This window comes from Phacochoerus africanus, chromosome 2 (genome assembly GCF_016906955.1).
Source record: "Phacochoerus africanus isolate WHEZ1 chromosome 2, ROS_Pafr_v1, whole genome shotgun sequence".
In the NCBI taxonomy this organism is placed as follows: domain Eukaryota; kingdom Metazoa; phylum Chordata; class Mammalia; order Artiodactyla; family Suidae; genus Phacochoerus; species Phacochoerus africanus.
The window spans coordinates 123300471-123323408 of record NC_062545.1 but is presented as its reverse complement, the minus strand read 5'-3'; the positions used below and the strand labels follow the sequence as shown (position 1 = coordinate 123323408).

The 22938-nt window shown below is 37.2% G+C and overlaps 1 protein-coding gene across 5 annotated transcripts in view; it reads left to right on the top strand.

Moving 5' to 3' along the window:
* USP8 (ubiquitin specific peptidase 8) overlaps nt 1–22938 on the top strand; it is a 68302-nt gene that overhangs the window by 2658 nt on the left and 42706 nt on the right. For 3 of the 5 annotated variants that reach the window (XM_047766368.1, XM_047766370.1, XM_047766367.1), the window contains exons 2-4: nt 10826–10989; nt 14244–14388; nt 20919–21004. In XM_047766368.1, the coding sequence (XP_047622324.1) occupies nt 10886–10989; nt 14244–14388; nt 20919–21004 (335 nt within the window). In that variant the 5' untranslated portion in view covers nt 10826–10885. Of the gene's footprint in view, nt 1–2022; nt 2045–10825; nt 10990–11685; nt 11704–14243; nt 14389–20918; nt 21005–22938 lie in introns of those variants that run through there. The other 2 variants (XM_047766369.1, XM_047766371.1) reach the window with 2 other exon arrangements.

The following is a 22938-nucleotide window of genomic DNA, read 5'->3' as shown; positions in this document are numbered from 1 at the left end:
TGATTTATAGTGTTTCAGGTGTACTGCACAAAGTGTTTCAGTACATATATGTGTGTGTATATATATGCTTATTTATATGTGTTTCAGTATTTGTATATATACGTGTGTGTGTATATGCTTATTTATATGTATTGGGCAGAGTGCTTCAGTATATATATATACACACATAGACATACACATATATATGTATAGGTATGCTTATTTACATATATATATATATATAAAATCTTTTTCATATCTTTTCCATCATAGGATCTTACAAGCTGTTGACTATAGTTACCTGTGCTAAGTAGGTCCTTGTTTATTTATTTTATATATAGTAGTATGTATCTGTTAATACCAAATTGCAAATTTATCCTTCCCCCACCTTTCCCCTTTGGTAACCATAAGTTTGTTTTCTATGTCTATGAGTCTCTTTATGTTTTGTAAATAAGTTCATTTGTATCATTATTCTAGGTTTCTTGTATAAGTGATATCATATGATATTTGTCCTACAAGGCTTCCTAATGTAGTGAAATTATATGCATTGTAATACCAATTTCAATGGCAGTGGTATTATAAATAAATTGAAAAGCTGTGAGTGTAGAACTCCTGAGGGTTTTATTTTAATTTCTTAATTGCAAAATTTTTAAAATGAAAATGATTTCTCATAATTTTGGTAGATTAGGAATTATATAACTTAACATGGTGATAGCAGCTGGAAATTGTCATCTTCCTATTGTTTCATTGCTTCTAGTAACATGCTTATATCCATTGTTTATGCCTATAGTTTTCTGTCTAGATTGCACATTTAGAATTCACCTGAGGAGATTTATAAAAATACCTATGTGTAAGTCTTATGCTCAGAGAGTCTGATTGAACCATTAGGGATAGGTTCCGGGCATCAAAGTTCTGTAGGTCATTCTGACATACAAGTTCCCTGGTGTCTAGTGGTTAGGACTCCGTGTTTTCACCACTAAGGCCGAGGGTCAGTCCCTGGTCTGGGAACTGAGATCCCCCATCAAGCTGCTGCATGCTGTGACCAAAAAAATTAATTTTTTTAAATTAAAAAAATAGGAGCTACTGCTGCTGTGTAGTGGGATCGGCTGTGCCTGAGGAGCTGTGGGGATGTGGGTTTGGTCCCTGGCCCGGCACAGTGGGTTAGGGATCTGGCATTGCTGCAGCTGTGGCTTGGGTCGAGACTGGTCCCTGGGAGCTCCATATGCTGAGGAGCGGTCAAAAATGACCAAAAAAACAAAAAAAAATTTTTTTTTGTCTTTTCTAGGGCTGCACCCACGGCACATAGAGATTCCCAGGCTAGGGGTTGAATCGGAGCTGTAGCCGCCGGCCTATACCAGAGCCACAGCAACGTGGGATCCGAGCCGTGTCTGCGACCTACACCACAGCTAACGGTAATGCCAGATCCTTAACCCACTGAGCAAGGCCAGGGATCGAACCTTCAACCTCATGGTTCCTAGTCAGATTCGTTAACCTCTGCACCACAATGGGAACTCCGAAAAGAAAATTTTTTTTTAAATAAAGGAGATAAAGACGGAGAAGAGATAAGAAATGAATCAAGGTTATGTGTATAGTTAGACATCTGTAAACTAAAGGAAGAAAGAAACACAGAATGTAAAACAGTTACCCTTTGTGTTTTCTCTAGGAATAGCCCTTAATAAAATTGACAAATTTTGGCATGGTATTTTAGGGCCTGTATTATGATACTTTGCTTTATGTTACTATTGTGTACTTATCTTTCATCTTAAGAGGTACAAACTATGTTAGGAAGTATATTCTTTATATCCCCTAAAGCCCCCAACATCCCACCTTGAACAGATATAGGTATTCTAAGTGTTTACCACATTGAAGCTAGTTTTTAATCACTCTTTAGAACTAGGGCTAGTTCTTTTACTGTTTTTCTTTTTAGTATTGTAGGAGCTTTGTAACATTGGAGTTCTGTTTTTCTTTGGTTTCCATGATACTGCACTTTCCTGGTTTTGCTTCATTCTGTGTTTCTTTCTTCCTTTAGGAACCATCCCTGCCCCCCAAGTTCTGAGCCCTTCAGGTATCTTGTCACCTATAGAGAATCAAGATCTCATTTCCTTGATGATTTGTTCTCCTGATTTTAGTTACTTGTGTAAAAGACGTTTATGTTTTTAAAACTGTTATAGCAGTTGCCTGGTGGCTCAGTGGGTTAAACAGGATCTGGCATTGTCACTGTAGTGGCTTGAAGCGCTGTTGTAGTGAGGGTTCCATCCCTGGCCAGGGAACTTTTACATGCTGTGGATGCAGCCAAAAATAAAAAAATAAATTTAAAAAACTATTATAGTTTTAAAATATACATAAAAATGAAGAGAATAGAATTATTTAAACTACCCTAGATAACATATTTTCAGTGTCAGTACTTTTTTTTGTCTCCAAAAACAATGGAGTTATCAAAATTAACATTAATGCCTTAATAGTTAATTTAGTATGTATCTGGTCTTTCTGTAGACCTAATGTCTAATTACATATTTATATCTCTCTCAAGGCTTCTTTCTTTAGATGTTACCCTTTTGCATAAACTCAGCATGTTCAAATATTTTGTAAATTATTGGTCCTTATTTGGGGGGTAATTCCCCCCCCCCCCAGTCTGGACATTTGACAATGTCTGGAAACTTTTTTGGATGTCACAACTGGAGAGAGAAGTGTGGGTACTACTGGCATCTAGTAGATAGAAGCCAGGGATGCTCCTAAACATCCTACAATGCATAAAGCTGCCCTGCAACAAAGTATTATCCAGTCAAACATCTGGGTAGTGCCTAGTTCAGAAATGCTGCTATAAACTAATCACTTTTTTAAAACTACAGTATTCCTTTTTTTTTAACATCTCTACCATTGTTCACATTTCTTAGGGTTGAAAGGTATGTGTGTGTGTGTAAGTACTCAAGAGAGAAAATACTGTTTCAGTCAAAGCATGTTTCTACCTTTTTGCGTTCTTTTTTGCTGTGGCCCCATATTCTTTTCTAAAGTATTGTTTCCTTGTTCTTGTTTCCTTTCAATCTGTCTTGCGTATCCTCACTTTGACCTGCTAGGAGATACCATTTTCCCATCAAGATCTGGCTTCTTATTGCCTGCTGAATTAAATATAAATTCTGGATGGCTTCAAAGTCCTCTGTAATGTGACTCCATCTCCTTCTCCCTAGTATATTTATTATTGTTAGCCAAGAAGTACTCATAGCTGACTATATGGACTACTGAGGTAGATGTTAGCGATCTAGCATGTCAGAGTAATGACATATAAAGGCATGTAAGTATAATTCCTTGATCTAATTATTTCCTAATAATCCCTATAGTATTCTTTATTCTTTTTACTACCTTCCCATTACTGATTCCTCACCTCCTCTGAAATGCCCTCCTTTCTCACTCTATTCATGGCTAATTCCTATCCTTTCTGTCTCTATCACATCATGAGACTGCAGGCTTATGAGGTATGAGGATCTTAAAGCATAGTCATAATTGTCATTTGGTCCAAATACTGTACTAAAGGAATGATACACAGATAAAGAATACTATAGGATTTAGAACAAGAGATAAACTTCAAGAACTGGGACCATCAAGGATGGAAGATGTGGAACTTGAGTTGGTCCTTGAAGGAAGAGGGATCAGCTCAAAAGAGAAGAGTGATCTTTGGGCTGGAAGAAGCCCTCCCTCACCTCCCCCACTCACACCTTGCCCCAAGTTATACTGAATTTTTCCTCCCTTTTGACTTTCCTGTGATTGGAGTCACATATTAATGCATAGTATAGGAGTTAATTGTTAGCTTATTGTTTAATGAGTATTAGTTTGGTCTTGGTAACTAGACTAAGGTATTTGTGATCAGAAGCCCTATGGTATTACTCTCTTTATCTCCCTAGAGCAGTATTACTCAGAAGTAGCCAGTCTCTGTTATAGGCTTGCAGCTTGTGCTAGAATATAAATCAGTACACTACTTTCTTCATAAAGTCTTGCTGCTATGAAAAATCCAGTGTTTCTAATTGGTTTACATTCTATTGTAGGGTTATTTTATCACAGACTGGTAGCAAACAATTGCTCAACCAGTACTGGACTGTGGACCACACTTGGAGTATCATTGCTCTATGGGACTTTTACACTATTTCTTTTGTAACCTATAGTAAGAAAACATTTTTCATTTCTACCCAGTATTCTATATGTGAACACACACATACACATAACCAAAACTAAAGTTTCATGAAACAGTACGTAACCTTACTATGTATGACATACTCTGATATTTTCTCTTGAAGTTCTTTTTTTTTTTTTCTTTTTACGTCTACAATTGCAGCATATGGCGGTTCCCAGGCTAGAGTTCAAATTGAAGCTGTAGCTGCCTGCCTACACCACAGCCACAGCAACTCAGGATCCAGTCTGCGTCTGCAACCTACACCATAGCTCATGGCAATGCCAAATCCTTAACCCACTGAGCGAGGCCAAGGATCGAACCTGTGTCCTCATGGATACCGATCAGATTCATTTCCACTGAGCCAGGGTGGGAACTCCCTGAAGTTCATTTGTTCTTTCTTTTCTTTCTTCCTAATGCTGATTGTGACCTTTTTTTTTTTTTTATCTTTTGTCTTTTCTAGAGCCGCACCCGCGTCATATGGAGGTTCCCAGGCTAGGGGTCTAATCAGAGCTGTAGCTACCGGCCTATGCCAGAGTCACAGCAACTCGGGATCCGAGCCACATCTGTGACCTACGCCACAGCTCATGGCAACACCGAGTCATTAACCCACTGAGCAAGGCTAGGGATTGAACCCGAAACCTCATGGTTCCTAGTCAGATTCGTTAACCACTGAGCCACGATGGGAACTCCTGACTGTGACCTTCTAAATGGAATTTTTTGTTGTTGTTGCACCCATGACATGTGTGAAGTTCCCAACCCAAGGACTGAATCCAAGCTGCAGCTGCAACCAGCGCTGCATCCTTTAGCCCTCTATACCGGGCCAGGGATTGAACCTGCACTTCTGCACTACCTGAGCCTCTGCAGTCAGATTCTTAACCTACTGCACCACAGTGGGAACTCCAGAGCCTTCTTAATACTCTAGGATTGCATTAAAACATTATTTCATCAGTATTCATTAGTCTGTGGCATTTTAACTAGAATTAGTGTAGAGTGAATTATATGAAATTTAAGACAATTGGAATATATAGTGACTACTGTTGCTGTCTGGGGGCCAGAGGCGGGGCTGGATGAGATGATGGATGGCCAATGAAGACAAACTTGCTTTCCTTTCAGCATTGCCAACAACCTTGGCAGTAGCTGGTGTGAAACCCTAAGTAAGATATCAGGACCGATTTAAATTACCACAAATCTAAGTCTTCACTTTTTTTACTTTTTAGTCTTCATTCTGTGGTTCAAGTCATCTAATGTCTACTCCTCTCTTTGGAACAGTCAGAAAGATATCAGAGAGAGAAAGAGAGGGGTATATATGCCTTCCATTTTCTCCCTATTAACTTATTTTCAGCACTGCCTGGATTTCACTTTTGGAGCAAGGCTGTTTGATTAAGCTGGAGTTCTTAATCTTTATCAGGTTTACACATCTTAAGGAATTATTTTTTGTTTTAGAAGAACTTTAGTATTTTTTACATATATTTTTTTCTACTTGTCATTTTTGAGGTATAACATAGTTTTAGTGGATTATGTATATTTAGTCCTACAACTAAACGGGTTGACTTTAAAATTGAGTTCTGTAGTTATTGAGCATGCTTGTATAATTATCAGTGGGTTGTAACAACAACAAACTGCTGATGCTCTTTCCCTTGTTTTTATTGTTGCAGTCAAAATAAGGAAATTGGAAATTCATTCAGTCATTCTGGACTTAATGTATTTTATGCCAGTCTCTTTTGAAATGTCTTTAATGGCAAAACATAGCAGAAGGACTTATCAAAAATTTAATACGTTAGAGTTTACATACATTAAGTTGGATATGTATCCTTCTTTGCTTTCTCCTTTGGTTAAGCAGAAATACCCTTTACCTTGTGCTTTGACTTCTGCAGAAATGTGTGTGATTGTAGAGGCTGAAATAGCAATTAAGGCAAAGGTGAAAGTATTTTTAACACCAAACATCCTATTATGACAATGTAACTTATAATGTATTTATTTATTTTAACTTATACTTTAATGAATGAAAGTGGAAACACCTGTGATCCTTTGATGACATTATCTGAGAGAGTTGTTCTTTATTTCAACTCACAAAAATCAGATAATGTCAGAAAAGGTAACTTTTTAAAAACAACAAATCTTTCTCTTAGAAATCCTCATTAAAAACATTGATGTCGGAGTTCCTGTCATGGCTCAATGGTTAACAAATCTGACTAGGACTCTGGCCTTGCTCAGTGGATTAAGGATGCAGTGTTGCCCTGAGCTGTGGTGTAGGTTGCAGACTTGACTCGGATCCCTCATTGCTGTGGCTCTGGTGTAGGCTGGCGGCAACAGCTCTGATTAGACCCCTAGCCTGAGAACCTCCATGTGCCACGGGTGTGGTCCTAGAAAAGACAAAAAAAAATTGTCATCATAATCTTATCCCTATCTTTCCCTCACTGTGTCTAATTAGTTGCCAAGTCCTGTCATTCTACCTTTGCAGTGTCTCTAGTATCTGCCTCCTCCATTCTGTCTCTACTGCCCTACTTCTGACCTTCATCATCTTTCCTTAGGATCACTATAATAGGTAGCTAGTGTCTTCCTCATCTCCAGTCTTTTCAAGCCTAACCTGTACTGTTAGTTTGGATCATGTAACTCAGTTGTTAGAAACTGGCTATGGCTCTCTGTTACCTTTAGAAAACAAAGTAAATACCTTAATGTGACTTTCAGGGCCTTCCATTATGTGTTCCTAGACTGTTTTTTCAGGCTTTATTGCCTAGCAAGTCCTTGTTCATTTTACTGTCTAGTTCCTAAAAATGTTCTTTACTTTTTTTGACTTTTTCCTAATACTATTCCTAATCTCTTTCAAAAGCCATCTCTTACCAAGACTCACATAAATGCTGTCTCTTCCGTGATGCCTCCCAGGATCCTTTTGGTCATACTTGATCTTCCTTCTTAATTTTTCTTATTGTGCATTATTTGCAACTCTATCATACCTATGAATACATGTTGTATTAACACTGCTTACAACTTTCTCTTCCATGTTTTTTAAATTGTGTGAGGAAATGGATCACATCTAATTTTTGAGTTCTTGGAAGCACAGTGTTTTCTATACAGCAGGATGTCTGTGAATCTTCAAATTGAATATAACTTTGAAATAGCTGATTTACTTTTTTTTTTGTCTTTTTGTCTTTTTTGTTGTTGTTGTTGTTGTTGTTGTTGTTGTTGCTATTTCTTGGGCCGCTCCCGTGGCATATGGAGGTTCCCAGGCTAGGGGTTGAATCGGAGCTGTAGCCACTAGCCTACGCCAGAGCCACAGCAACGCGGGATCCGAGCCGCGTCTGCAACCTACACCACAACTCACGGCAACGCCGGATCACTAGGAACCATGAGGTTACAGGTTCGATCCCTGGCCTTGCTCAGTGGGTTAAGGATCTGGCGTTGCCAAAAGCTGTGGTGTAGGTCGAAGACTCGGCTTGGATCCCGCGTTGCTGTGGCTCTGGCGTAGGCCGGTGGCTACAGCTGATTCGATCCCTAGCCTGGGAACCTCCACATGCCGCAGGAAGAGGCCCTAGAAAAGGCAAAAAGATCAAAAGAAAAAAAAAAAAGGTTATATATATTAGGCTCTTCCAATATTCCAAATCCTTTTTTTTTACATCAGTATTTAAAAACATATTTTAAGTTTGCTTGTCTCATCCATAACTTCCTAACTTTTACATCTTTCTGGGTATTCTTTTCATTGTATGCATTTGGATATTTTTATTATACTCGCATTGTTATATAATTGCTTTCTTTAAATTTTTTTAATGAAACACAAAGTATGTTACATATTATTTTATATGCTATAAAAAGCCTGATAATAAATGATCATCTGTGTAAACTATCATATGTAAAATAAGTTACAAGGAAATGTTATATGACACAGGGAACATAGCCAACATTTTTATAATAACTATAAATGGAATATCTTTTAAAAATTATGAATCACTGTAGTATATAATGTTGCACATCGGCTATACTTCAGTAAATAAATAAATAATGATCATCTGTGAGCATCTGTGAATGTACCACCCAACCTGAGAAATAAAACCTTCCTGATACCCCTGAAGCTCCTTGTGTGTGCCCCCCTTATTATATCCTCTACCTCTCCAGAAAAAGAATGTTTTGTTAATCATTTCCTGCCTTTCTTGATAGGCTTATCTCATTTGTATCTTTAAGCAATATATTGTTCAATTTAGTTTATTTTAAAACTTTGTACAAAAAAAAAAAACCATACAAATGCTATCATGTTATATGTATTCCTGCTTTTCCATTCAACTTTAGGGGGATAGGCAGGGACTGAGGAGGTAGGTGGTAAGTGTGGGAGGGTAGGGATTATTCTCTGATTAAACTGTTTATCCTTGGAGGTCAGGGTCTTATATACCCTTTGGGTTTTTTTTCTTTTTTGGGGGGGGCCTAAACCGTGGTGTATGGAGATTCCCAGGCTAGGGGTCCAATCGGAGCTACAGCTGCCGGCCTACACCACAGCCACAGCAACGCAGGATCTGAGCTGTGTTTGCGACCTATACCACAGCTCATGGCAACTCCGGATCCTTAACCCACTGAGCGAGGCTGGGGATTGAACCCTCAGCCTCATGGTGCCTAGTCAAATTTGTTTCCACTGCACCACAATGGGAACTCCTCTTATGTACCTATTGTATCTTTACCATGTAATATAATGTTTTTTACAAGGTAAGACGCTCAGATAATGTTGTCTCTAAGAGATCCCTATCATCTTTCTTTCATGGGTGCTCTTGGCTGCTTTGGTGATGCTTTGTTGATGAATTAGATACCTAACTAGAAAGACATATTTAAGGGTAATTAATCCTTTTGGAAGTGATGGTGTGGTCCCTAGGCTTTTTCTTCCCTGTCATTAATAGGTTTAGACATAGGAGTTCCCATGTGGCTCAGCGGTTAACGAACCCCACTAGTGTCCATGAGGACATGGGTTCGATCCCTGGCCTCACTTGGTGGGTTAAGGATCTGGCATTGCTGTGGTGTAGGTCACAGACGCAGCTTGGATCTTGCATTGCTGTGGCTCTGGCATAGGCCAGAAGCAACAGCTCCGATTCGCCCCCTAGCCTGGCAACCTCCATATGCCGAGGGTGTGGCCCTAAAAAGACACCCCCCCCCCCGCCGCCAAAAAAAGCTTTAGACATAGAACGCAGAGTAGAGGGATAAGTGTAGAAAATGTTTTTATATGAGATATTTGTTTCTGAATGCATAGATCTGAAACTACTAATTCAAGTGTTTGGCTAACCTGTGTTTGTAGGTGCATAGAGCAAATATGGATGGAAAAAAGTTGAAAATTATAAAAATAAGACTTTAAGAGAAAAAATTAGGTTTGGTGAATAAGACAGTGGATTAATGGCGTGGGATTAGAAGGGATAAGTATCATGAAATCAGAAAGTATCAATATTTAATGTAAAATGTGACTAGAATCAAAGCAAAATGGTGTGCTTATGAAGTTTCACATAGGTAAACAGAAGCCTTTTCCGCTGTAAAGTTTTACCTTACTCAGCATTTTAGGATTAAGTGTTCATTGATGTTGAGTTGTCTAATAATAATGAACTGACACATCGAAGAGCATTAAGATAGTGGAAATAAGTGATAGAAAAAAGTTGTGATCTCTTAAATGTATTAATAAAGCTTTTTATTCAAGTTGTAAATTAGTTCCTCAGAGCAGCTTGTGTATGTTTACTTGGTTTCTTGAGGGTTTCATCTAGTAACACTTACGATCTTGCTAAGACTCCTCATTTGATGGGCTCACCTAATCTGCCCCATCTACAGGTATATACACACACAACTTAATTGTTACATATCTAGCCTTTCTTCTTGTCTTCATTTTGTTTGCTACCTCCTCTGTCTTCCTAGTCAGAATTAACCAGAGCAGATGAGGATACAAAGAATGTCATGAAACATCAGAGATTTTTTTCAGAGTAAACCAAAGTACATGGGTATATTCTCCCAGAAACATGTTCATATACCTCCAGCTTCATATAAAGTGGCCCTTCCTACCCCTCAGCTTGTTTCCTTTTATTAATTGATAGCTTCAATGAGAAAGAGAAATATTTCTAAATGAAAATTCCATCTGTGATTTCTACATGCAGACTTAACAGAAGAAAAATATAAAAGCTGTTATTCTGTTAGTTCCATTGACAGGAAAGAGTCCTAAATACTTAATGCAAAATGATACAAGTAGCAATTCACTTAGTTAATGAAAATTTGGAGGGGAAAGTAAGTTGTTTATTGATACCCTATATATCTTGAACTTCCAAAATATAAGATAATTTAAAATTAACTCTTGGCAAAAAATACAGTTTAGGAGTGTTTTTTTTGCTTGTTTGGGTTTTTTTTTTTTGGTCTTTTTTTTTAATGGCCTCTTCTGCAGCATATGGAGGTTACCAGCCTAGGTTAAATCAGAGCTGTAGCTCCTGGCCTACACCAAAGCCACAGAAACACAGGATCTGAGCCATGTCTGGGACCTACACCACAGCTCATGGCAACGCTGGATCCTTAACCCACTGAGCAAGGCCAGGGATCAAACCCACGTTCTCATGGACGCTAGTCAGATTCGTTTCCGCTGAGCCATGATGGGAACTCCGGTTTAGGAGTGTTTTAATTGCTCATTTATTTTACTGTTAATGAGGAAAACTAGTGGAATTACTTGTGTTCATTTTGTTTCAGAAAAGAACTGCTTTTAATGAAGTATACCATCCATTGTAAAAGTGGAAAAGATTATTCATCATGCCTGCTGTGGCTTCAGTTCCTAAAGAACTCTACCTCAGTTCTTCACTAAAAGACCTCAATAAGAAGACAGAAGTTAAACCAGAGAAAATAAGCACTAAGAAGTATGTATCCTTTGCTAGTTTGAGTCATATCCAGGTGTCGCCCAGTATTCAAGAGTCTTCCTATGAAGCCTTTTGCAAGCCAAAATGGCATAAAATGAGGAAGCAATTACTTTTTTAATAAAAAAGCAAAAATCCTCTTTGGGGTCCTTTGATTTAGTGAGAAAGACCTATTAAGGTAGGTCTTTGGTAAAAGCAAAGTGATATAAAGTGAACTTTCAGCAAGCAGGGGATAGTTGTTAACTTTCAGTTCATTTCCATTTTATTAAATGAGTTAGAGAAGTTCTTAATTTATCTGGTCAGAATATATATATTCTGCTAATGTGCATATTATCTGTTATCTGGACAGTATATTAAGTCATAAGTTTAAGGGGTAAAGACTGCAAGGATTCTACAGAACTCATTCAACCACAGTTAGTGTCTTTTCATAAAACAGTATAAAAGTACTTTTTAAGTAAAGATCATTTTTATCCTTGTGAATTTCACATACAAGATACAGTTCTAGCATAGTCTTTTTGTAATTAAAGAAGGAGATATGTGTTTTTTTATACAGTATTGAGCAAAGTAGTAATTTTTGCCAGTTTGACATGAACTTTAATGATTTATGTGTGTTTATTTTTGAGGGCATGTAGTCTGTCTATGCTGGGGGAGACTATATGTTGAGGTAAAGGCTGCTGATGATACCTTCCTGGGAATAACTGCAAAATTTGTCCTGAGGTAAAATATAATAGAAATGAAGTGGTCCAGCTCTTTTGTTATTTGCTGGAAGTTATTTTGCCAAAAATGAGGTGTTATTAGAATTGTTAACCTGCTGATAGTTTTATCTGTCAGGAGGGAGGCAGTAGGGGAACTTTTCCTTTGAATTTATTTTGACCAACAAAGGAGAAGATTTGGAAATGACTATATTATAGATTTGGGAGTAAGAGTTTCAGAAAGAAAGGTGGGTCTAACCACCCATATACCCAACACTTGAAGCAAGCAGATTTTAGAAATTAGGGGAAAACAAGTGTTCTGTTGCTGGAGCTAAAGTGAGACTAAAAAATGTCTGTGATCCCAAATGAACCTGTGAAGAGGCATCTTAAACCCATGGTTGCACACAGACATCTTTATGAGTCAGTTTCTAGAGGAAATAAACAGACGATTGGAAGAAAATAAAACATCAAGGAGAAGATAAGAGAGTGATAAGAACTTTATAGGAGGTCAGAAAAGAAAATCCAAAAAAACTGATATTCTTAAATGTTACTAAGGATAAAATGGACCTTTAGAAAGAAGATCTTTTGTGGGGGGAAGGAGCAGGAAGAACAAAGAAAGGATGGGCATACTTCTTGAGTTAAGTTGGTAATGTTGATGGGATGACAGCGAAAGTAGCTCTCTTGAACTCATATTGGGTGATTTTCAAATGGGAGATAGTGGAAAGAATAAAACCATGTTGATGCTCTCTCAGAGAGCTTCATCTTATCTAAAAACAGAAAAGTCTGTTCTAGCAATGTTTGGTTTAGCTCTATGACTACCCTGACTCCACAGGGAGTGGTGTGTTGGAAGGAGTTTCTAAATTTGTAACCACAACTCATGTTCTGGCTATGCCATAGTACTATTCTAGAGAATGCTAGAATCCTTTTAGGATATCTGGTTCATTGAACTCATGGTGTCATTGCAGCCATTTCAGCTGGATCTGCTACACATAGGTCCATGAAATGTATGTATATCATAGTGAAAGAAATTTGGAAAAACCTAAGAGCTGTTGCACACACTCCTAAACTCTTAGAAAATCGCCTTACTTTCTAGCTTTGGTTTGATTTACCTCTATCGTAGAACTTTGATGCCATGCTTGGCAGGGCATACACATGACTGAAATCATCCTTGTGTGGAACTATCTTTGCTCTTGAAGACCACTTTGGCCCTGTTTCTTTATGTGGTGTTCTAGTTCTTTGGCCTGACCAACTTCATTATTAATCCATGTCTCAATCTTGGAGCACAGTTTGAAAAAATATAGGAAACAAGATAAACTGCTTTGTAAAAGTGAGTTATTGATAAAGTGTGTTGTATATAAGCTTTGGCACTACAGCTTGGTTGTCAAGCTTTCATTGTAAAGTGAATGAATTCCTCTTGCAGAAATGTCTGTTTTATTAAAGTCTAATTTCTTGAAGTCTCTCTAAAGACTCTTAAACCAAGAAAATGTCTTTAGAATGAATGCTGTGCAATCCTCAAATTATTTTACTGAAGTGGAAATTTTTTGTTTGCACACACCTGAGGCATCTGGAAGTTCCTGGGCCAGGGACTGAATCCGAGCCACAGCTGCAACCTACACACCAGACTGGGGATCCAACCACACCTCTGCAGCAACCCAGTCAGCTGCAGTCCAATTCTTAATCCATGGCATCACAGCAGGAACTGCTGAAGTGAAGTTTTAAGATATGTTTTTAGATTTTAAATCTCTTTTCCTTCCAGGACCAGTTAATCAGAGTGCACTTCTGTCGTTGTTTGGAAAACTCGAAGTGAAGATTCAACTCATGTCCCCTTCCCTGTGTCTAGTTTCTTGGATTTTTTAATGGAGAGAATTTTATATCATGGTTAGAAAGGAGTAAGGAGAATTGAAAATTATTTGTTTTAACATTAAATAGTTTAGCTCCCCCATTTCAATACAAGTAGTATGCAGCTATGTTTTTTAATTATAGAGATTATAGAGTTTGAATATTATATGGGTGCTGGAGGACCATTTCCCTCAAGCTTATTATCTATTGTAGCAAATCTTTTTTTTTTAGGGCTACATCCACAGCATATGGAGGTTCCCAGGCTAGGGTTCAAATTGGAGCTACAGCTGTTGGCCTATGCCACAGCCACAGCCACAGCAACACAGGATCTGAGCCGCGTCTGAGACCTACACAAGTCGCAGCATCTCGGGATCCCCAATCCGCTGAGCGAGGCCAGGAATTGAACCTTCATCCTCATGGATTCTAGTCAGATTTGCTTCTGCTGCTACAAAACAAGAACTTCAATTGTAGCAAATCTTTAAAACTGAACTTAGAATGCATTTTGAACAGTTTGGTGACATAAAGAACCATGAAACATAGCTATTTGTAGCATGAGAGACTTTCCTGTTGCATCCAAACTTATATCTAACTTTGTATCAGATCTGAAATAGTGCAACCTAAATTATGAAATGTGTTTTATTGAAGTTCTCTGTGGCCTTTATTCATGACTCCCCCTGCCTTCTCCCCAAGGTGAAGTGCTTTAATTCTTTTTTCTCTAATTTTCAGTTATGTACAGAGTGCCCTGAAGATCTTCAAGACTGCGGAAGAAAGCAGATTAGATCGTGATGAGGAAAGGGCCTATGTGCTATATATGAAATATGTGACTGTTTATAATCTTATCAAAAAAAGGCCTGATTTCAAGCAACAGCAGGTACCTTTTATGTTTTTATTTGCTAAGTTAAAGTTATTTGCTCTATTTTTACGCAATAGAACAATTGATTGCCTCTAAAATTTTTAATACTAAAATTTAAGTATCATGTAGCAGTGGGTTCAAACTTTTCTGCAGAGAAAAAAAGCAAAGTAAAGACTTAGTTTCATTATTTGCAAATATGTATGTGTATATATACGGATACACACACACTCTGTATATACATACTTAAATTTGCCTTGGATTAGCACAAGTTTATAGCAAATATACAGACTCAGTTTTTTGTTGTAATAAGTCATTGCCAGGTCAAATGGAAGGTTCAGTTTACTCATGTATTAAATAAAAATCTAGCTCTGTTTGTAGTTTTTCAAGAGTCAGTGTTTAGAAAACCATGACTCGAAAAGATACATGTACTCCAGTGTTTATTGCAGCACTATATACAATAGCCAAAACATGAAAACAATGTACATGTCTATCAGCAGAGGAGTGTATAAAGACGATGTGATGCACATACACAATGGAATATTACTCAGCCATCGAAAGGAAAGAAATAACAGCATTTGCAGCAATATGGGTGGACCTAGAAATTATCATGCTAAGGAAGTTAGTCAGACAGTGAGATAGCAACACCATATGCTGTCACTTACATATGGAATCTTAAAAAAAGACGCAATGAACTTTTTTGCAGAACAGATACTGACTCACAGACTTTGAAAAATTTATGGTTTCCAAAGGAGACAGGGTGGGGGATGGAAGGAATGGGCTGGGGGTTTGGGATGGAAATACTATAAAATTGGGCTATGATGATTGTTGTACAACTGTAAATGTAATAAAATTCATTGAGTCATAAAAAATACCCAACACAATACTCCCATATATGTTAGACAATTAGTGAGTGCTAGTTACATCTGGATTTAAATACAGTTAGGATGTAGTTCAGAAGTTTGTCCGCTGTAGCCTGTGGCTGTTTTTATAAATAAAGTTTTACTTTAACATGGGGAAAAAAGTAAATGTTTAGTCACTTTTTTAATATGACAGCTTTTTATATTTAATTAACATTGTAGCCATATTAAAGATCTCAGTTTGCAAAATTAATGTTGATCACTTCCATTTTTATGTTTTTTTTTTTTTTTTTTGCCTTTAACCCGTTAAGCCAGATGCCTTCCAGTTTGCTGAAGTGTTGGGGGGTAGGTGTGAATGGATAAAGAGAGCCGATAACTAGGATAAGTGTTGCTTGAGAAAATGGTTGCATTTTTATTGCACAGAAACAGACAAAAGAAGAAAATAGAGACTGGGTTAAAGAAATGGGAGGAATATTGTGTTGGTAGTTCTGCCTTTACCTGGGAATGATCTTGCTATTGGAGAACAGCAGCAAAATACTGTCTATAGATTTCTTACCTGGTAGACAAGCCATTCTTGAATTAATTTTGAGACTTTTGTTTCATTTATGGTGATAGAATTAGCTTGCCTCATTTAAATAGATTTATAGAAGTAAAAAAAAAGTTCTCTTACACTTTGAAGAGGGTAAGTTCTCTTATCCTTTTTTTTTTTTTGTCCACAGTAGTATGACTGGTATAATTTTTTGGGGTTGTTGGTTAAGGGGTAACTTTAATGTTTTAGTTAATGATGATAAACCATTGTTTGTGTTTCTTCTTACCAGCAAAATTATGCTGATAAATTTTTTTTTTGGTAGGTTTTGTTTTTTGTTTTTTGTTTTGTCTTTTTAGGGCTGCATCTGCAGCATACGGAAGTTCCCAGGCTAGGGATCAAATCAGAGCTGTAGGCACCGCACAGCCACAGCAACACCAGATCCAAGTCATGTCTGTGACCTATACCACAGCTCACAGCAACACTGGATCCTTAGCGAGGCCAGGGATCGAAGCTGTGTCCTCATGGATTCCTTTCCACTAAGCCATGATGGGAACTCCCTATGCTAATAGTCTTTATGGGATTTTAGAATCTAGCTTTAGAAAGGTGCCTCCTGCATTTGGAGGTTCATCTTCCTGTCTACAAATGGCTGGATTGGTCTGGCCGCTTAAACATGTGTGGACATACTTATCTGCAGATAGATTCAGAGGCCTATCTTTGATGATTTTTACAATAGCTGTTAAAAAGATACTGCTTTAAAAGAAGTATAAAAATACCAAAGTAAATATTTTTGAAAGATTTGCAGATTTGGAAAACTTTGGTAGTTCTGGTGTTTGCTGTTTTATATATTGTGGTAAGGCCAATTTTTTGTGTACTTGTTTAATTTCTGCTTTATTTTTCTAACTTGGTGTATACTTTTTTTCTTTGACAAGACTGGGAATGGTTTTTTGGCTTTTTTTTTTTTTTTAACTTGAGAATTTTGGGAGTAAATTTTAATCAGTAAGACTTTTCCATTTCCACCAAGTATCCATTGAGTTTCCAAAGGGAGTATCTAGTTGAAAGTGGCAGGAGTTGTTTGGGTTAGGAAGCTCACTGCAAAGCCTCAGGTAACCCAGGTTGTTACTTCATATGCTGCAGATGTTCAGTCCCTGGTTTTCAGTAAAGAGACTGTTTCCATCTGCTCTGTCCACATCTGCTTTTCTCTTAGAACTGTTTTTTGTTTTGTTTTATTTAGCTCAACCTCTCCAGCGCACTTAAAGTATGTAAAGCATTAAATTTAGTAACTAGATATTTTCTGGTTTTTACCCTTCACATCAGGAAGGGACAGAATGTAATGTAATCAGCCTCCTTCAGAAGCTTATATTTTCACTTATTTTACACTATTTAAGATTTAGATAAAAGTTATTAATTTAACAAGCTCACTGGTTTGTTTTTTTTTTTGTTTTTGTTTTTTTTTTTGTCTTTTTGCTATTTCTTTGGGCCGCTTCCATGGCATATGGAGGTTCCCAGGCTAGGGGTCTAATCGGAGCTGTAGCCGCCAGCCTACGCCAGAGCCACAGCAACGCGGGATCCCAGCCGCGTCTGCAACCTACACCGCAGCTCACGGCAACGCTGGATCGTTAACCCACTGAGCAAGGGCAGGGACCGAACCCGCAACCTCATGGTTCCTAGTCGGATTCGTTAACCACTGCGCCACGACGGGAACTCCCAAGCTCACTGGTTTTAAACATATTTATTGTTTACTCATTGAAAAAAATCAGTTTATGAACAAATTTTTCAGGGTTATCTGAAAAAGAAAGGAAGGCAAATATATTGAAAATATTAGGGAGTTCCCTGGTGGCCTGGTGGGTTAAGGATCTTGTTTTGTCACTGCTGCGGCTCAGATTGCTGCTGTGCTATAGGTTCATTTCCTGGCCCAGGAGCTTCTGCATGATTTAGGTGTGGCCCTCCAAAAGAAAGGAGTTATTATGATAGAAAAGTCTACATAAAATTAGAGTATTTTTAAATCTCCACGGCAGTCTTGATAATTAATCCTGAATATTACTAGTAAACCTTTTTGCTTGGGAAATAATGAGAATTGCTTGAATTTGTGTGTTTAGGAGTAGGAACGTTATACTTGGTAAACTTAAGAATCAAATGTTTTTAGTTATATAGGAATTGGACATTATTTCTATTCTGCCAATTGTTAATACTGTTGTAATTTGGGGAAAAAATATACTTAATCCAACTGTGTTCCTTTAAGAGCAGAGAGAGAGATAATTATTGACAAGAAACCTTATTATTAGGAAGTGTCCTGGATGTTTGTAACAGGCATTCCCAAATAGTTGTTTTTTTTTTTTCAGCATGTGAACAGGGTTAAACTGGGCTTTTTAATGACATCATGTCAAAAAATTACAAAACAAGTCATAGTATTTTTGGTTTTACTTTTTAAAAATTTGTTATTTTAGTTGATTTACAGTGTTCTTTCAATTTCTGCTGTACAGCAAAGTGACCCATTTATACATTTATATACATTCTTTTTTTTCACATTATTCTCCATCATGTTCCATCACAAGTGACCGGATATAATTCCCTGTGCTATGTAGCAGAATCTCATTGCTTATCCACTCCAAATGCAATAGTTTGCATCTACTACCCCAAACTGCCAGTCCATCCCACTCCCTCCCCTTCCCCCTTGGCAACCACAAGTCTGTTCTCCAAGTCCATGATTTTCTTTTCTGTAGAAAGGTTCATTTGTGCCATATATTAGATTCCAGATATGTGATGTCATATGGTATTTGTCTTTCTCTTTCTGACTTCACTTAGCATGAGAGTCTCTAGTTCCATCCATGTTGCTGCAAATGGCATTATTTCATTATTTTTTATGGCTGAGTAGTATTCCATTGTATATATGTGCCACATCTTATTAACCATTCATCTGTCAATGGACATTTAGGTTGTTTCCATGTCTTGGCTATTGTGAATAGTGCTGCAGTGAACATAGGGGTGCATATATCTTTTTCAATGAAAGTTTTGTCTGGATATATGCCCAGGAATGCTATTGCTGCGTCATATGGTGGTTCTATATTTAGTTTTCTGAGGTATTTCCATACTGTTTTCCATAGTGGTTGTACCAGTAGTTTGTTTTTATCAGAGAAATATTATAGTAATGATTAAATTTTGTTTTGTTAAATTTTGTTTTCCATTTAAAAAGTATTCAGGATTTCCCACTATGGGTTAAGAATCCAACTGCAGTGGCTTGAGTTGCTGGGGAGGCTTGGGTTTGATCCCCAGCCCAGTGCAGTAGGTTAAGGGATCTGATGTTGCTACAGCTATGGCATAGGTCAGAGCTGCAGTTCATATTCAATCCCTGGCCCAGGAATTTCCATATACCGTGGGTATGGCTATAAGAAAAATAAAAAATACTGCTTTAGGAGTTCCTGTCATGGCTCAGTGGATTATAAACCCGACTAGTATCTGTGAGGATGTGGGTTTGATCCCTGGCCTTGCTCAGTGGGTTAAGGATCTGGTATTGCCATGAGTTGTGCCGTAGGTCGCAGATGCAGCTTGGATCCTGTATTGCTGTGGCTGCAGCTTAGGCTGGTAGCTAAAGCTCCAATTCAACCCCTAGCCTGGGAACTTTGATATGCCATGGGTGCAGTTCTAAAAAAAGCATACACACACAAAAAAAATACTGCTTCAGTAGTCATGACATTGTAATAATGGGAGTAATTACAGTTTCCACTATGATTTTTAGTTGATATAATACTGAAAAAACTATATACTTTTTTTTTTTTTTCTTTTTAGGGCCTCACTCATGGCATATGGAAGTTCCCAGGCTAGGGGTCACATTGGAGCTGCATCTTCAACCTACACCACACCCCAGCTCATGGCAATGCCAGATCCTTAACCCACTGATGAAGGCCAGGGATCAAACCCACATCTTCATGGATAACTAGTTGGATTTGTTTATTCTGTGCCACAACTTGAAGTCTCAAACTATATACTTCTATTAAAATTACATAATGAAAGATCTTTTTATTTACTTAGTCTTTAATCTAGAAGAGTAAAATCAACTAAAACATGATCTACTTTTAGGCTAGAAAGATGTATGATAGCTGCTATCAGCAAATTTATCATACTAGCTCTTCATGACTGCCTTTCAAAGAGCCAAAGATGGATATCTCTGACTTCCTGACCTTTTTTATTAACCTTCGATTATAATATCATTTGTGATGAACTGTGCTAGTAGGCTCTGTTTGCAAAGTTATAGTGATAAGTTGTGGAAAATTAGATCCTCACTCATCAGTCCACTACATGACTGTCATGTTGACCTAAGCTTGATTTGAAAACATCTCTGATTGCAGGACCTAATTATTGAGTGACTCTTAAGGAAGTGACTTATTAAAACTTTATTATGCTTGTTAATTAGTTATGTGCCAAATCTTGTGTATGTGTGTTTTAATGTAGACTATATTATTTATTATTTTTTGTCATTTGATTTTTAGTTACTCAAGTTTTCCTCAAGTGTAAAACTTATTTTATGTATAAAGTGATTTGATTCCAGTTGGGAGGTAGGTAAGTATTGTAAAATATAAGTGGAAGGAAACATCTCAGTTTAAAACAAGTAAAACAAAACCTATCCTGTAGATTTATAAAAAATTTGCTTTAGGAGTTCCCGTCGTGGCGCAGTGGTTAACGAATCCAACTGGGAACCATGAGGTTGCGGGTTCGATCCCTGGCCTTGCTCAGTGGGTTAAGGATTCGGCATTGCGGGTGAGCTGTGGTGTAGGTTGCAGACACGTCTTGGATCCCTCATTGCTGTGGCTCTGGCATAGGCCGGTGGCCACAGCTCCGATTGGACCCCCAGCCTGGGAATCTCCATATGCTGTGAAAGTGGCCCTAGAAAAAGGCAAAAAGACCAAAAAAAAAAAAAATTTGCTTTACTGCTTCTGAGACTAAAAGAAAAAACTAACATTAAAAAAAAAGTTTAGAAAATACTTTATTCAGTCATAATTACATTTTTTGGTTATGTTTTAAATTTTTTTCTTTATATTTTTTTCTAATAGTAATGCTTTTATGTAAACTTTTGTTTACATTAAGTGCCATGATTTTGTGTTTTTGGCATTAGTGTTATGTATAGTGGCCAGTACTAACAGTACAGAATGATTTTCCTGTAATTTTAGGACTACTTTCTTTCAATACTTGGACCTGGAAACATCAAAAAAGCTATTGAAGAAGCTGAAAGACTCTCTGAAAGCCTTAAACTCAGGTACAACTATTATAAAATCTTTAAAAGAATGTAAACTTAAAAGATAAAAATAATATTTAGAATTTGTCCATTTCTGTCTGACCATACATATAATCCCAATTCCTAGGAAAAAGTCGTATTAAGTAGGACTCAAAACTTAAAATCTTTCGCTGTATCACATACATTATATTCGGGTGTTACTGTCACTATTCTTTACTGAAATTTTTTTAAATGTTTAGACTGATACATTGTTAAGATAAGTGTAAGTGTATTAACACTCAGGTCCAGATTTTTCTAAGTTTCTGACAAGATTCATCAGAAAAAGATAATATTCTCATATCTTCATGTTGGAATGTGCTACTGGACACTGGACTTACGGGAATGAAGTATTTAATATTAGTTTTGACCTGCCTGGTTACAGAAGTTACATATGTTTCTTTAAAAAAATATAATTCTGATAATTGCTATGACTGGTTTACCAGGCTTATAAAATAATTAGAAATTAAAACCAGCATGTTTCAGTTTTAGTCATTAGTCATTCTTTGACAAAATAAAAAGTGAACTATTTTTACTTCAAAAAAAATTTTTTTTCAGATATTGGTCTTGTAACTTCGGTATTTCTTTTCAAATGGTGGCCTTGTAACTTTCGTATTTTTTTCTTGATAACTATTCAGTACTTGGATCAATTAACTGTTATACAGGTTTTCTCCTGCTATCTGAAAATAAAGTGTTCTGTGAAACCTTACCAAAGCCACAATGGCAAAAGGCAAAGAAGGAATTACCTTAGGACACATCTTGCTACTGGATGCACAAAATAAATTGAGATAAAACATAGATGTTCACAGACACAGTTCGAAGCTATGGCAGTTTGGAGTTCCTGTCGTGGCACAGTGGAAACAAATCTGACTTTCATCCATGAGGTCACAGGTTGCATCCCTCACCTCACTCAGTGGATTAAGGATCCGGCATTGCTGTGGCTGTGGTGTAGGCCGGCAGCTCTAGCTCCGATTGGACCCCTAGCCTGGGAACCTCCATATGCCGTGGGTCTGGTCCTAAAAAGACCAAAAAAAAAAAAAAAGCTATATCTGATTTTGAAATTTAAACTAATTTACATCAGTAGAAAGTGAGAGAAACTGTGGCAGAGAGGGGGAAAAAAACGCTTTGGCAGTTTAGTAGTGTAGTTCCTGGGGAAGGAGCCCACGGTGCCACTCTCATTGCTCAGGGTGCTTTGCTGTTTCTCTAACAGCTGGCTACAAAACAACCGCTAAAGGCTGTTTTCACTTTTCACCTTTTTTCCATATATGAAAATCCTCTTCAGATTTCTGCCAGTTAGTGAAAACAGGTATTGATGTAGGTCTTTTGTAAAAGATGCAGTGGTATAAAAGCAAACTTTGAAAAACAGGGATACCTGTTTACATCTTTGCTTAACTTTGTCTTTACTTAGAAATTGTCTTTTTCAACTAATATGTTCCCTTGGTCCTTCCCAGAATTACTAATCTTGGGGCCCGGTGAAGTCATTTAGAATCTTTGTTCTCTTTCTCCTTTAGCCAGTTAATCAACTAAGTCGAATAGAATTTCTCCTAATCTTTGGGTTATCCATTATTGACTGTTTTCTCTTAGATTGCCTAATTTTCCTTAATCATGTTACTACTAGCAATAATCATGTTTTTTATTCCTCTCTTTGGGGCTTTAGATTCTTTCATTTAATTATTATCTGTACTTTTTTGTATTTTGAGCCACTTTATAAGTAAATGAGGCTTTGTAGTTAATTTCAGGATTTTAGGATTAGAAATCCTTTGAAAAGGAAATTGCAGCATATTTGAATCTTTAAAAGGTTGAAATCTGTGGGAGTAGAAGAGCAAAAAGAACAATAAACAACTTCAGCTTGAGAGCATAGAGTTTGTTTTCAAGACTTTTAAGAAATTTGAAATAAATCTATAATAAGTGTGTTTATG